The following is a 14,332-nucleotide window of genomic DNA, read 5'->3' on the forward strand; positions in this document are numbered from 1 at the left end:
TGACCTACTCAGTGTGAGTTCTCAAAAAGTGATTAAACTATAGTGTTTTATACAAAAAAAAAAAAAAGATGGAGCTTACAGTACCATATTGAATAAACTACCCTTTAAATGCTCTTTGTACTAAAAAAGTGCAATAAGGTGTATTTGATATTCAGTGAAATGGTACGGTAAAGATTAATGAAAAAGGCAAAGAAGCTCTTTATACACACCAGAGAAAAAACGGATCTGGTAGTTGTTAACACATTCAAGTTTTCAGGCCGCTTCTGAAAATCTGGCTATGTAAGCTGACAGCATAATTAAAATACATGGGTTTCTTCCTACTTCAGGGAAAGAGAAAGCTGTAAGCCAGATTTTTTTGGCTACTTAACAACTTCTATATTCAATTTTCTTCTGTGCTATTCTAATCAAGTAATTGCATGTGAATATGGGGCAAGGTGATCACAGCCAAATCTCTGTCCAGCTCATTTAGCTGCCCAAATATCAAAGTTCTTCCATGGGTAAGTGTACTCTTGTAGAGCAAATGGCTTCTAAATTTTTTACCTGTAAAGTTGCAAAAGTTCATTTTTCAAAAGAAGGCCTGCATTCTTGGGTATAATGGTTCACAGTCCCATTAATAAATCTTTTCCAGTAGGATTGGAATGGTGAATGAGAGGGCTTTGTGTATGTACAACCAACATGGAATACTGATCCTACTGCAGACAAAACCAGAAGACTCTGACCTCAACAATGACACAACCTTCTCCCTGTCTGGCAGAGCGCTCTTCCACAGATCATGGTTGGGAGATAATATGCCAAGAAACCTTCTATATTTGCAGATAGTGTAAACTTTCTGTAGTGCCAAACTTCAGCTGACTACTCATCATGAAAATTATTGGCAAACAGTGGACAGAGGCACATCCTTGGTGGCTCAGGTTACATATTGGTACCTATCAGTAGTCCTAGTAGGCATGCTCTGCATGCTGGCCATTTTTTCCCTTCTTTTGTGATACCTCATTTCTGCCTGTAAAGAAGCGTGTGTTACCTATCTATATTATGAAAAAAAAAAAAGGACTCCCCTTGGACCAAGTGACTACTTTACTTCTAAAACATACAAATCCTTAAATGCTTCTGTCCCCACCTGGCTTTTTCAAGCCTTTTTCAGATTTGAGAGCTTTACCAGGATGTTCTTTGTTTCTTCTCTTGTTTGTTTTTTGGGGGTTGGGTTTTTTCCCCCTTTTGTTTCTTTTAGCCTCATGTGGAAAGATACATTAAAAAAAAGTACCTCCCCTAAACATTTTTTTTGTATCACCTATTCACAGTGGTGGAACCAGCATAGAAAACCAGCCTAGTTTTTTAACAAGCCTTTCAGGATCCAGAATTTTACAACACAGTTCAGTGGTAAAGTATATAGCTATATGGACAGTAAGAACTCCTTTCTTCTGTTTGTATATACAAAAGTTTCATGACTTCTTTTTGCTAGAGAACATGCTAATAGTGCATTGCTAATTCATCTCAACTCCCAGATTAATTTCAGAGTCACAACTTTGTAGGATACAATTCCTGTTTGAGAAGTATGTCCTCCGTTCTTTCTAAACACTTTATAACTCACCCTGTTAAAGTGCTTATTTCAGTAGGTAAATTGATTACCATATCTCTTCATAATTGCTTTGCCATGATTATTCACTATTCCACCAATCTTCATGTTATTTACTCATTTCATCATAAATGATTTGTGTTTACTTGTGTATAATCAACGAAAGTATTGAACAGAGCTAGCCTTAGCGTTTTCTCTAAACTTCTGTGGAAACATCTTTATACAGTAATATTAAGTGCTTTTTGAGATCAACCAGCTAGATCTTAATCCACTTAATTTGAACTGTATTGATATTGTGCTAATATTTAAAATTAGAAAGTCATACAACATTAGGCCAAAAGTCAAATTCCTCATATATTAAATCCCTGCATTTATATCTACTAACCTCAAATAATTAAATCAAAGTTTTATAAGATCTATTTTTCCATTTAAAATATTTGACTGCTATTAGTGTTTGGGTTTTTTACTTAATTCTTGTTACTTGACTCTTCTATCTACTTTTCCATTATTGCAAGCAGAGCTGATGTCAGAGTAACTACTTAAGCAGTGAGCGGGAGTATTCATTGGCTGTGTGTATTGAATATTGAATATTTGCAAAGCTTCAGGAAACCAATGCACTCATAATAATTAAAAGTTAGAAGAACTTTTTAAAAGTTACTCCTAGTTGTTATCACTTTCCTTAGTTGCTAATGGACTGAAAAAACTTTATCATCATGTAGTTCAGCCACATTATCCTTTTCCTTTACAGAGAGCTGAAACATAATCGCAGTTAGCTTTTTTACTAATCTGTCTCTGCTGTGACCATTTTTATTATTTCTTCTTTTAAACTCCATGCTGTACTTTTTTTGAACTATAGAGTTCTCTCCTCAATACCTTTAACTTTTCCTATTAATTTTCTACATTTAGTAAACACAAAGATATATGGTTAAAGAACTATTCTCTCCCTCAGTGCAACTTCCCACATTCCTGATAAACTTCCTGCTAATTTCTACCTTTTCTTTGCCAATTGAAACAGTGTAGGTTTATATGCATATATGTTTTATTTCTTTATTGATGAATGACAACAATTTGACTCCTAAGTAATCTGTGTAAAAACACTGTATTTTTTCCTGTCTAAATTGTGTTCAATTTCCCCTAATTTTGGCATCTTAAAAACCAAGATGGTTTTTGGACTAGCAGACATAATCTGCATGTCTAAATTAAATGTTAGAAGGTCACAATCACTCCCAAACACTAACTTGGGCGAATGAATGATTTGGTTTTATTCAAAGTAGACAATTATGTATATTAAAGGCAAACCCATTTACAATTATCAGACAATTTATTTTGAAACTGTAATGATGTGCTTATTGCTTCCATGAGATCACTGACATCACAGCAATCCAAGTCATATTCTCCTAATAACAGATCTTTTTTTCCAGTCTATATAGTTTAACAATCATTTTTTGTGTAACTAAACCCATTTGTTTATAACCACCTATGTATAATGACTCACTTTGTTCCACCCAAATAAAACTTTCATTTATATACACCTACAAATGCAGTCAGGTTTTCCCTTGAAAATTCACAGAAAAGGGTTAAATACAGATTCAGTACAGAAAAGCTACTCGTTGTTCTATAACAAGTATGAGTCTCTACTCTCACTGAAAAAAAGAAAACATAAGTTAAGACTAATTTATTTAAGATTAATTTATTGAAGACTGAAGAAATTTTTCATCTCACCTCATCTACACAGTTCTTTAGAATTATATCTGAATGAACCAAAAGGTACCTAACCAAACAGTTTGGTCATAAGTTATTAAACCAACAAAATATTTGAACATGACAAATGAGTAAGACATTCAAATCTGTACCCTGTTGAGTAGTGTGAACCTGAGGTACGTGGAATGACAAGGTAGAGAGCTAGCAATCTTCTAATTAAGCAACCTGCTGCTTTGTATCTACATGAGATGGAAAGATACCAGGTGTAAAGCTATGAGCATTTTTAATGTGTGCCCACACTACAGGGAAATGTGAAGTAAATGATAAATCTAAAAAATATATGCTAACATAGTACAAACAACTTCATAGCACACGAAAAGAGCCAAATGGAAAAAATGTTTAAATGTACATTTTTGGGAAGACCAATATACTCTTTGATGAGAACTCATGTGTTAGTTAAGATTCTAAGAGCACATATTACTTCAAATTAAGGCAAGTCCTTCCACAATATATAATTTTCTTTAATATCACAACTTCATTCAAAATAGCAGTTCATGTTATCAAATTTGTACACTAGGTTAATGAAATAGATTGGGATATTCCTTCTATCAGTACACAACAAATGTTCCAGTAAATCATGGAGATCCAAGAATGGAAATGCTTTTGACAGTGCAAAGTATTCTTAAGATTTAATTTACATACTTATCAATTATATACATTAATATAAAATATAATAATTAAATATATGAGGGGAACTGGATGTATTTGAATGGTTCTAAATAACCAGCATGGTTCTCATTGCCTGAATTAATGCTGAATTATTAAGATTAGATTGTGACCTCAGACACAACATTTCAGTGAGGTCTCGCAGGATTGCACCTCTGAATCAGTTTCTTTCTTGCTTCCTCATGGGTAATAATTAAACAGAAGTCAGTGTCCATAGAAGCTCCTTCTTCCATAAGCTCATGTAGCAGCTCCAGCCACTGCCTGCTCATGTTGTCAGACAGCTCACCAATGGGTGGGAAGTTGAGCTTCATAACTTCCTTGAGCTTAGAATACCCTGTGGATCATGGCTGGTTTACAAACACCAGACAGATGATTTGAAACAGTAACATATGCTCTTGGATAGCTAAACTGATTTCATTTCAATTCAGACTTTATCTGTTTTTAAAACCATAATTTTAAAACAGAGTATTATTTTTAGGTATGTCAACAAGAGGGATTTTATTTACCAATAACACTATATTGCCACATTTTAATAAAATCCTTCCTAAAGATATTTATTCCTCCTTAGCATTAGCACTGCGATGTTAAGACCAAGAACCTTGCTGATATACTCAGGGACAAAAGAAGAAAAATTGCCTTAAGTATGTTATTAACAGGAATGACTGAGGTCCTGGATACTTGCCTAATGAGGCTGACAACTGAGATTTCTCTGTATTTCAAAGTTAATTTTTCTCTTTTTAATATTCAATGTACTTACATGTATATTTTAACATGACTTTTGAACATAATTACTTATTACAAATAGGCCACAAACACAGCACAAAGTCTAATGTGATATGTCTTGACAGATTAAATTAATTTTTTTTGATAGATTTTATATAACCTAACAGATACTGTCAAAAAGCTTCAGAATAGATGTCCTTCACACAGAAAGTTTAATGAGACTGTTCTCATTAGGAACAGAAAACATGTTTACAGTAATTAAAAGAAATCCATCCTTTCTCATTCCTACAGTATCCTTGACACAAAATGTAAGATTTGAGTTACCAACTAAACTTCAGCTAAAATGGGTAATCTCCAGATCTTCTGAACGTATACCCAAGTGTTTAAACCTTTTAGCCACATGTCAGAAAAGACAAAAATAAGAATGCTATCAAAGTTTAATTGCATGTCACTAAAGGAAGTGTCCTATAACTGACCAAAAAGACTGAAAATGTATGTTTAATTACTATATCAAAGAAAATTAGAAATGACACAGAGCTTTCAGAAGATTTATGTAGAGGTATAACATAACTAATAACCTAACAGGCAAGTTTCCTTCACTTTAGTAAAAATTTGGACCATATGCCAGTTATGTAGTTTGCCACAGTGTCAGTGAATAAGCATAATAAAATACTAGGCTCAGTGAAGAAATAAATTACAATAATCAAGATTTTAGACTGCCAGGAAAAAGAGAAAACAGTTACTCAAAAATATTTCCTGAATATCTGGTCCTGTCTTTCCAAATGGAATCTGCATTTACCCTTATTTCCTTAGAGAATGACATACAATGATATTCATATGTTTGCACTTCTTCATCCTCTAAGAGAAAAGAGATTATTTATTTACATTATTATTGTCTTGTTAAGAAACAAAATTAATTTAAATTTTGATTTAGGAGTAGGCACAAATATATGTTCAAAGCTGTCTACACTTTATGCTGGAAAATCACATGAAGATTTTGGTTTCAGTCAGGATGAATCCTTTACGCTAAAATTAATAAAACTTTCACCAGTGTCTGAACGTGTAATTTTACCACAAAAAACCATAGTGTACACAGCAAAGTGAATTCTTTGAGACTGTTTTACCCTCCCATTCCCCTTAAAACAACAAACGTAACTCTCTCCAGCCCAAATAACGCAGAATATGCTATGTATCATTTCAACATTGTGCACAGGTACAAAAATGCTTTAAAATATTGTAAAAAAAAATAACATCAATCAACCAAGAAAATGCACTCACCCTCTCTTCGATTAAGCCTTGCAAATCCTGGGCTGTGACTGCTAGACAGCTCTGATGAACTGCTGAATGAAGACTGAGGCAAAGCAGACACCAACTGATCATCACAATTATCTGCCAGTGAAAAATATCATGTTCAGGTTAATACAACGACCGCCACTTAGCTGAACTGTAACCAAAGAGAACACTAGAAAAATATCTGAATCAACCCTGTATCTGAAAGCAGCACACCTCTAAATATTTCCTCTTCCTATATTATATGCAAAAGTATCAGTACTGAGGCAGCACTTCCCCCCCTGCCCCCCCCTTTTTTTTTTTACCCAATATTACATGAGACTACCAGGGTATAATTTATTATGTTCTTCAACTGGCTGTATTTGCCCACTTCTAACCTAACTTCTGAGATCATACTGATAAATGGTTCACAGCTCACTCACTATCATTTACATGGATGGCAACTGACACATTCTAGTCCTGGTTGTAGCATGAAGCTACAACATCAGCACATGCTCTTTATTTTCCTTAGGCCAGCACAGGTCTGTGCAATCACATTTAATGTGCAATCACATTAAATACAGCTATTTCTTAAAAAAAAAAAACCCTGAACCAAATGAAATAAAAAATAATCTCATCCCTTTTCAGCACTGTAAGAATGACAAAATGGAAAATCTTTTGCTTTGCCAATGGTATGTGTGTTGATAAAGACACAGCACAAAATCATTATCGCACAGTTATTAGTATGCAAGTCCTAACGTCATACAGAATGAAACCTGAGTGTTTCAGAATAAGAAGACTCAACTGCAGTTCACAATCAATGGTGCGTAAGCAAGCAAATGTTAATCAATACTTTGGATGTTAAATGCCTCTCCAGCTCAATTACTATACAGGGCATGTGTTCATTCTCCATTTAAATTTGAAAAATATAAATTGAGAATCAATATCTGTTCTAGTTTTAGCTGAAAGAAGACTGACTTTAAAACACTAGAAGAAGTGTAAAGAAGTCTTTCGCTAGCTATACTGTGCTGGCACTTGTTGTTTGGAAAATGAGAGGAAATTATGTAAACTATTAGTCTTTATGAAATGGTTCTTTTTAGGACAAACACATACTCTGGATGCAACTGGTAAGTGACAAGCCACAGGTGAGTCCTGCTTATTCTAAGCCTTCTGTTTGCCTACCAGATTTCCAGTATCAAAATAATGAATATTAATCAATAAAAAATATTTTCCTGACTCAGTGATAAACTGTTTCTGCTGAATAATTATCAGTATTTCTAATTAGCAGCAAGACTTTTATATGAGTGGCTCAAGGGGATTTTTTGATAAAAAATTATTTTTTAAAAAAAGTTGGTTCCTTTGGTTCTTTAAGCAAAATTCTTCCTAAAGAGAAGGCCTGATACTGACCATGACTGCTGCAGTTAGAAGTTCTCTCAAATCCCATAAATAATATCCAGTCACCACAAACAAGTTAATAATTAATTGCTCTTGATAAGCTCACATATACCATACTTCTACCAAATTCGGACTACCTCACCCATGTCAAAGGAACAAATACAATTATTTACTTTCATAAGTTTATTTCCTGCTGTAGCCGTCTATAATACAAACTGCAAAATTTTATAACTATTCTTTATTGTCTAACCACAAGCTCATTTTTCACTTCATTATCCACAGATTAGATTTAGAATGGTGAAAGAGGCTGTGCTACTTGGGACAAATTGTCCAATAGGTAAGCACAGAAGAAGGAAAAAATGAAGAGAAACAAATTTTCATCTTATGAGCAAACGCATTGCACTGGTAAGTCTTAGAAATGTATCTATCTCATTAGTTAAAGGTTTCTTTACAGCACAGAAAAAAAAAAACAAAAAACTTATTAGGCATAAACTACACCAGAAAGAGAAGACTATGATGCTGCCATGTTTCACATAGACAGCTACTTACACTGCTGATGCAAGGGAACACTGCAAGTGCCGCTGATCTTTTTTTCTACTGCCAAAGCCTACATTGCAAGCCTAGATACCAAGGTGAAATTTACAAGCAGAGAATAGAAAGGCATTTTCTCCCAAATCTAAGTACATGATCTAGAATCATAAAATCACAGAATCACAGAACGGTTTGGGTTGGAAGGGACCTTTAAAGGTCATGTAGTCCAACCCCCCAGCAATGAGCAGGGACGTCTTCAACTAGATCAGGTTGCTTAGAGCTCCATCCAACCTGACCTTGAATGTTTCCAGTGATGGGGCATCTACCACCTCTCTGGGCAACCTGTTCCTGTGTTTCAGCACCCTCATTGTAAACAATTTCTTCCTTATACCTAGTCTAAATATATCCTTTTTTAGTTTAAAACCATTACCCCTTGTCCTATCACAACAGATCATACTCAAATATCTGTCCCCATCTTTCTTATAAGCTCCTTTTAAGTACTGATATGCTGAAATAAGGTTTCCTTGGAGCCTTCTCTTCTCCAGGCTGAACAACCCCAACTCGCTCAGCCTTTCCTCATAGGAGAGGTGTTCCATCCCTCTGATCATTTTTATGGTCCTCCTCTGGACCTGCTCCAAAAGGTCCATGTCTTTCCTGTACTGAGGACTCCAGAGCTGGATGCAGTAGAACATCTCATCACTTTCATATACCTATTTTCAACTTTGCTCTCCTGGAGAAGGGTGGCATGTGTTATGAAATGAATCACCAGGAATAAGACCATGTGATTAATACTTACAAGCACTAGCAGATAAACAACAGAAGATACACTATTTTTACAACACCCCTGGGTCTGTCCAAGTCTTCAGAACTTTTTAATTCAGAAGAAAAAAACCCTTTTCCACTGGCTGGATGAGACAGCTGTCTTTGTATTACTGGCTTCTGCTGACTACACTTTTTGCCTTTTTTCCTCCTAATGTACAAGTTAGAAAGGAATCAGTGGTACTGCATTATTCTGCCTAGATGGTCTAATACACATATATCTGTGAAACTCATATATTGCTTTGAGATTTTGTGGAAGAACTCATTGAGCACTTATATAGTATTTATCCTATAATAATTTATGTCAATCTCAATTTGTAATAGAAAGATACATCAACAGTTGAATATACACAAGATATTATCCAAAATACAACAGCGCAATACAGTTTTTTTGCATTTACACAATAATGAATAAAGAGAAATGAGCAATGCATTGCAAGTAGATCTATTCTGAATAATTATACATTTATTTTACAATAGCTGCTATGCTTTATTTCAGGAAAATAACAATATCAACTTATTTTTTGTTGCTTAGCACATGTTGCTTAAAACATGTTCTTGTAGCAGCTTACAGTGTGCAATGTAACCCAAAACTTAGTAAGAATTCCAGAATTAAATCCAAAACACTTTGTAGAAATTGGCAAGAACCAGATGGTCAGTATCAACTTGTTTCTCCAATTTAATAAAAGCAGATGAAAACAATCTGTACAGCATGACAATTCTATATGGTTTCACCTACAGTGGAAGACATACTACACAATGAAACACTGTTTGAATTCAGACTTTTTCCACTTGCTACTGGTCAGCTCTTCATTTCTCTTGGACACACTTCCTCTGTACAATAGAACAGATCTCATTGCTGAAGGCGATCTAGGACTTTCTAGGAATATTTCACATAGGTCCTCCAGGCTAAATGAATACTTCAGTAGCCTATTCTAATAAGAGTTTTAAACCAAAGAATTTTAATTAAAAGCTATGCATCATATAGCTTTTATTAGATTTTTGTGATAAATGTTTTTTTATTTTTCCATGAATAGGTAAGGATACAAGAAATGTAAACAAACCATAGGTTTCTCTAATATGCACAAAAATCTGATATCAAATAAGGCTTTGTGAAGGAAAGAATATATATTTAATTGTGTGACACTGATGTAGAGACCTTTTGGTGAATAAAATCAAGTTCAGGCCTACAGAGTCATTGTACAGTAACTGTACAATGAGAAGAGTGAGAAATAATTGTGAAATGTAGGGTTGGCTAATGCAGTACACTAACATGAGCCGTAATAGTTGCTATTTAAAAAACAATGTCTGAAATGAGTAGTATTCAATAGGACAGACAGGCATTACTCTGGGAATAAGAGGCGAAAAGCTGAAGTGCAATTGGTAAAAAAAAAAAAAAAGGCAAGAATGTGCAAATGGGGGGAAGGATATATAAACAAATATATATTACCTGTTTCATCACCAAACGAAAAAAGTTATTCAAGTTATATAAGGCATACCTTTCCATATACCATAATTCCAGTGTAGATGTAATGAAATTTATAAAGTACTGAGGCATTTTATAGGAATAAGACTGTAAGTGTTGCATGTACAAAGTATGCCTATCATTTCTCTTCCAGCTTCAAATACTATCTCATTATACAAATACAGAGTAAACCAAGAAATTATTCATACAGTGGTACCAAAATTTACATAGATCATGCCATATGACCTACAACAGATGGAGTTCAAGGATATCATGTAGTAAAACAGTTATCACAGTTATGTTTATAACACTATGGTTGATCAAATAAATTTTGTGTCTTCAACCAAAGCAGCAGCTTGTTAAAATAAAAATAAAAATAGTAATAAAAATAGTAGAATACTGGGACAACCTGATGTTTATTTCTCCAGGATGCATAAGTGTATATTTTCATTTCCATGTAGTGAAAAAAACCACAATGTCATTTACAGGCACAGACCTTTTTATTTTTCAAACATCAAGAATGTATGGCACTGATTTTAGTTTGAATGTAACAGTCAGGCTACTGTTTGTCATCTAAATTTTCTGCTAGGTCCATAATACAGACTCACAGATTTTCACGTTTTTCAATTTGAGTGTAAATTTTCTCCAAATAAGCAAATGTCAGAGTCCAGTGCTTAGTTTCTATAATTTGACATGCATTCTGTTCATAATTATCTAAAAAGTACATGTATTACACTGAGACATTCACTTTATTCAATGCCTCAGTACACTGAGACATTCACTTTATTCACTTTATCTTAATTCAAACTAAATCATCCCAACACAAGAGCATACACAAATTAAAATCAGACAAGTAGACTAGCTAGGGACAAATGGAAATGCATTCTTAGTGGAAGAGAAGAAATAATAACCCTGGGAGTCTCTAAGAAGTTTGTTAATGTTCATCTTTCCCATGCAGGTGAAGCAGCAATGCTTAGGAAGGAGAAACTTTGCTGCCATTAATACATTCAGATTTGAATAAATTAATATCTGTGATCAAAAACTTCATGAAAAGGAGTGAAGCTCTTAAAAATAAGAGACATCATATTGTATCAACAGGACTAGTACTTGCTAAAACCTCAAAAAAAGGTGCCACAAAAACTATCCTCCAATAGGTATTTATTAAATCTGTGATTCAGTTAAAGCATAGCATTGACTTCAAAGCATTCCTTTTCCTATTACTGTGAAGACCAAATATCCTCAAGCCTATCTACTGTTTTCAACAGAAGATATTTAATTTTCCCTAGGAGTGAGCACATATCTCACTTTACTTAATAGAACCTTTAAATATGTTAATTGTGGTAATTTAGTCTTCAGTTCATGTGCAGGCTTGTAATTATTTTCAAAAGATTCATTGAATTTAATGAGATTCATGTGACATAGATAAAAAGAGATGTGCCTGTCTCCTTCTTTTGCTGAGAGGTATTGACCATTATGCTGATCCCGATTATGGTGAACTCTTCATCAATGAGGATAAGAATAATGAGGAGAAGTCAAGTTGATAGATTTACAGACAATTAGATCACGTTAGTTTCAGGCCTTCTAGCTATGCAATATGCAATGACACTTAATATGAAACTGGCCTGTGGGTGCTGCTGTGCTATATGCTTCCCTTTGCATTTGTTTTCTGACCAGGTACAAGCTATTTGTGTTCAAAGAGCCTAAGCACTTCATCTTGAGTCTACTGCTGCCCGTTTGTAGCTAAGAGTTTACAAACAACTAACTAGAAAAGTTGCACTGTTTCATGCATGCCTCTATGAGCTCATTGAAGCAGTTCTTAGCCACTAGTGTTTCCCTTTCCCACTCTTCAGTTCATTTTGTGGAATATTTTTAGGCATTTCCATATATTCCATTTCAGCTGCATATAGGAGCCATAGAAGCTCACAGTGCTTTGCTTTGCTGAGGCTTTCTAGCCCTTTTCAGCTGTTTAGTACTTTGAAAAATGTTAACCCTTCAAGTTTAAATTTTACTGGTGATTGGCCCAGGCTGATTTCTATTTTGTTTTTGTTTAAACTTCAGTTTTCATCAATAGATTTCAGCTATTTCTTGGAGGGGGGTGGAGGGACAAGGAGGGGAGCTGATTGCCCAAGATAAAAAAAGAAAAGTCTTTAGGCTTTTGTAACAGTTTCTCTGTGAATGTAAAGAATGATTTATCAAGGAGATAACCTTCATGGCAGGGCTAATTCTTTTCTTGAATTTGAAACAAAATCTTCTAGTTTTCTGATAAAATTGTTAGCCTTTGCAGACTGTGCTTCACAAATTCAGCACAGAATTCTGACACTTAGCAGTCAATTGCTCCTAATATACTATTCACATCAGGCATGTGATGTTTACCTGAACAAAAAACATGCAACGCTACATTTCCTTCCTTTCAAGGAGCCATCCTCATTTCACAGTTGCAGTTATTTCATGCCAAGGAGGGAATCAAGAACAGGAAGTGAGTACAAAAAGCCAAATTTCCTCTGTGCTCACTGACCACCTTGTTGTTTTCCAGGGGCACAAAAGTCTTTTCATGACTGAACATAGAGAATTTAAAAGCCAGACCAGAAGGAAGAAGATAAAGACTGCAGTTAGATCAGAATTTAATGATAAAGGACTGGAAGAGATATAAAATTCTGTCTCCAAACACAGACATTTGCAAAGATTCACTCCTTGCAATAAACCTTCAATAGCTGGAATGGTTTGTATAGCTGGAAATTAAGCTTTCCTCAGGTTTTTATTTATTTATTTATTTTTACTTTTTATTTTTATCTGACTTCATGAATCACTTTTGTTTCATAGTTTAGGAAAAAAGAGCATGAAAACCACAGGGAACTCTTCTAATTAGTTTTGACAGAGTGAAATAAAGGACTTCCTTGTTCTTAGTACCCAGAAATCAGCCAAGAGTAAACAACTTTTGTCTTAGTGGACGTTAAAGACATATTGATAATGACTGAGTTAACTCTCGATTCTCTTGGCCTTTTCTAGAGACCTTCAGTCTATGATCCAATGCAAGCGAAGTCCTGTCACTAAAACTTATCTCCTAATTCCTAGTGCCCTTTGAAACCAAAAAAGTTCTTATATTAAGTTCCATGATTTTTGGATCAAGTCTGTATTTTTTATAGATTCCAATTACATTTTATATGTGTGAATTCAGTGGGGAAAGAGTATATGTTTCAATAAAATATTAGAGCAGGACAAATTAGAACTGAGAGGAGATGGGAGAAATGGGTCATTTTCTGTTACACTCTTCTTATTCACTTTAAAGACATATAGCAAAATTTATTAATTAAACAAATATGCTGCAGTAACGTTTTTAGATCAGCTTGTTCAAGGTGTACCCTATAGCAAATCAAGAAAGTAGAAGGGCATACCTTCTACTCAATACGTAAGTATCTTGTCTATTTTGAATTAAAAGCATATTTCTTATCAAACAAGACAAAACTGGCAAGATTAAGTAGAACACATTCTAAAACATCAGCAGAATCTGAAATTTGTGGGATCTTATGGGTCTTTGCTTGTATAAACTCAAACTAATATTGTTTACTTAACGTTTCTACTACTAAAAGATCTTTCATTGTGTTTTTTATTGCCATTGAGTTTTGGTGGGGATCTTGACAACACAGAACACAGGTTTTAGTATTAAAGTTTTTAGTATTAAAAGGTAGTTATATATTAAATGTTAATAAGAATCATGAGTGAAAAAATTAATTCAGTAAGTATAATGGGTTTGTTCTGTGAAAAGCTGTGAAAGACTAATGCAATTTGTAATGTAAGCTGAAAGTATCTTAAGCATGTTTGGTAGTAAAATGGCAAGATTTTTAGAGAGAAGAAAACAGAATTTATATATAATAAGTGAACTAAAAAAAGTTACTTCCAATTTAGAATTAAAATATTTCATATTGATCAAGAACAGGTAAGTTTTATTATCAGCATTCATTTTTTCCCATGTAGGTGTGCAATGTCTGAAAACTAATTTTTTAACAGCATGAAATGTCCTTTCTCATGAAATATCTTACACTTTCTCATTGGATTATTACATTTTCACTGTCTTTGTGCTATCTCATAATTTTTTAAATATTTGGAATATTTCATTATATATTTAATTTTTT

At 34.0% G+C, this 14,332-nt stretch overlaps 1 protein-coding gene across 1 annotated transcript in view; it reads right to left on the reverse strand.

The window, feature by feature from the left end:
• The window catches only part of CNTNAP4 (contactin associated protein family member 4), a 237,999-nt gene that overhangs the window by 190,286 nt on the left and 33,381 nt on the right, over positions 1–14,332 (reverse strand). Inside the window, exon 2 of the mRNA XM_072859037.1 lies at positions 6,002–6,112. Within this exon, the coding sequence (XP_072715138.1) occupies positions 6,002–6,112 (111 nt within the window). The remainder of the gene's footprint in view (positions 1–6,001; positions 6,113–14,332) is intronic.

The sequence above is a fragment of the Ciconia boyciana genome, chromosome 4, assembly GCF_034638445.1.
Source record: "Ciconia boyciana chromosome 4, ASM3463844v1, whole genome shotgun sequence".
Lineage (NCBI taxonomy): Eukaryota > Metazoa > Chordata > Aves > Ciconiiformes > Ciconiidae > Ciconia > Ciconia boyciana.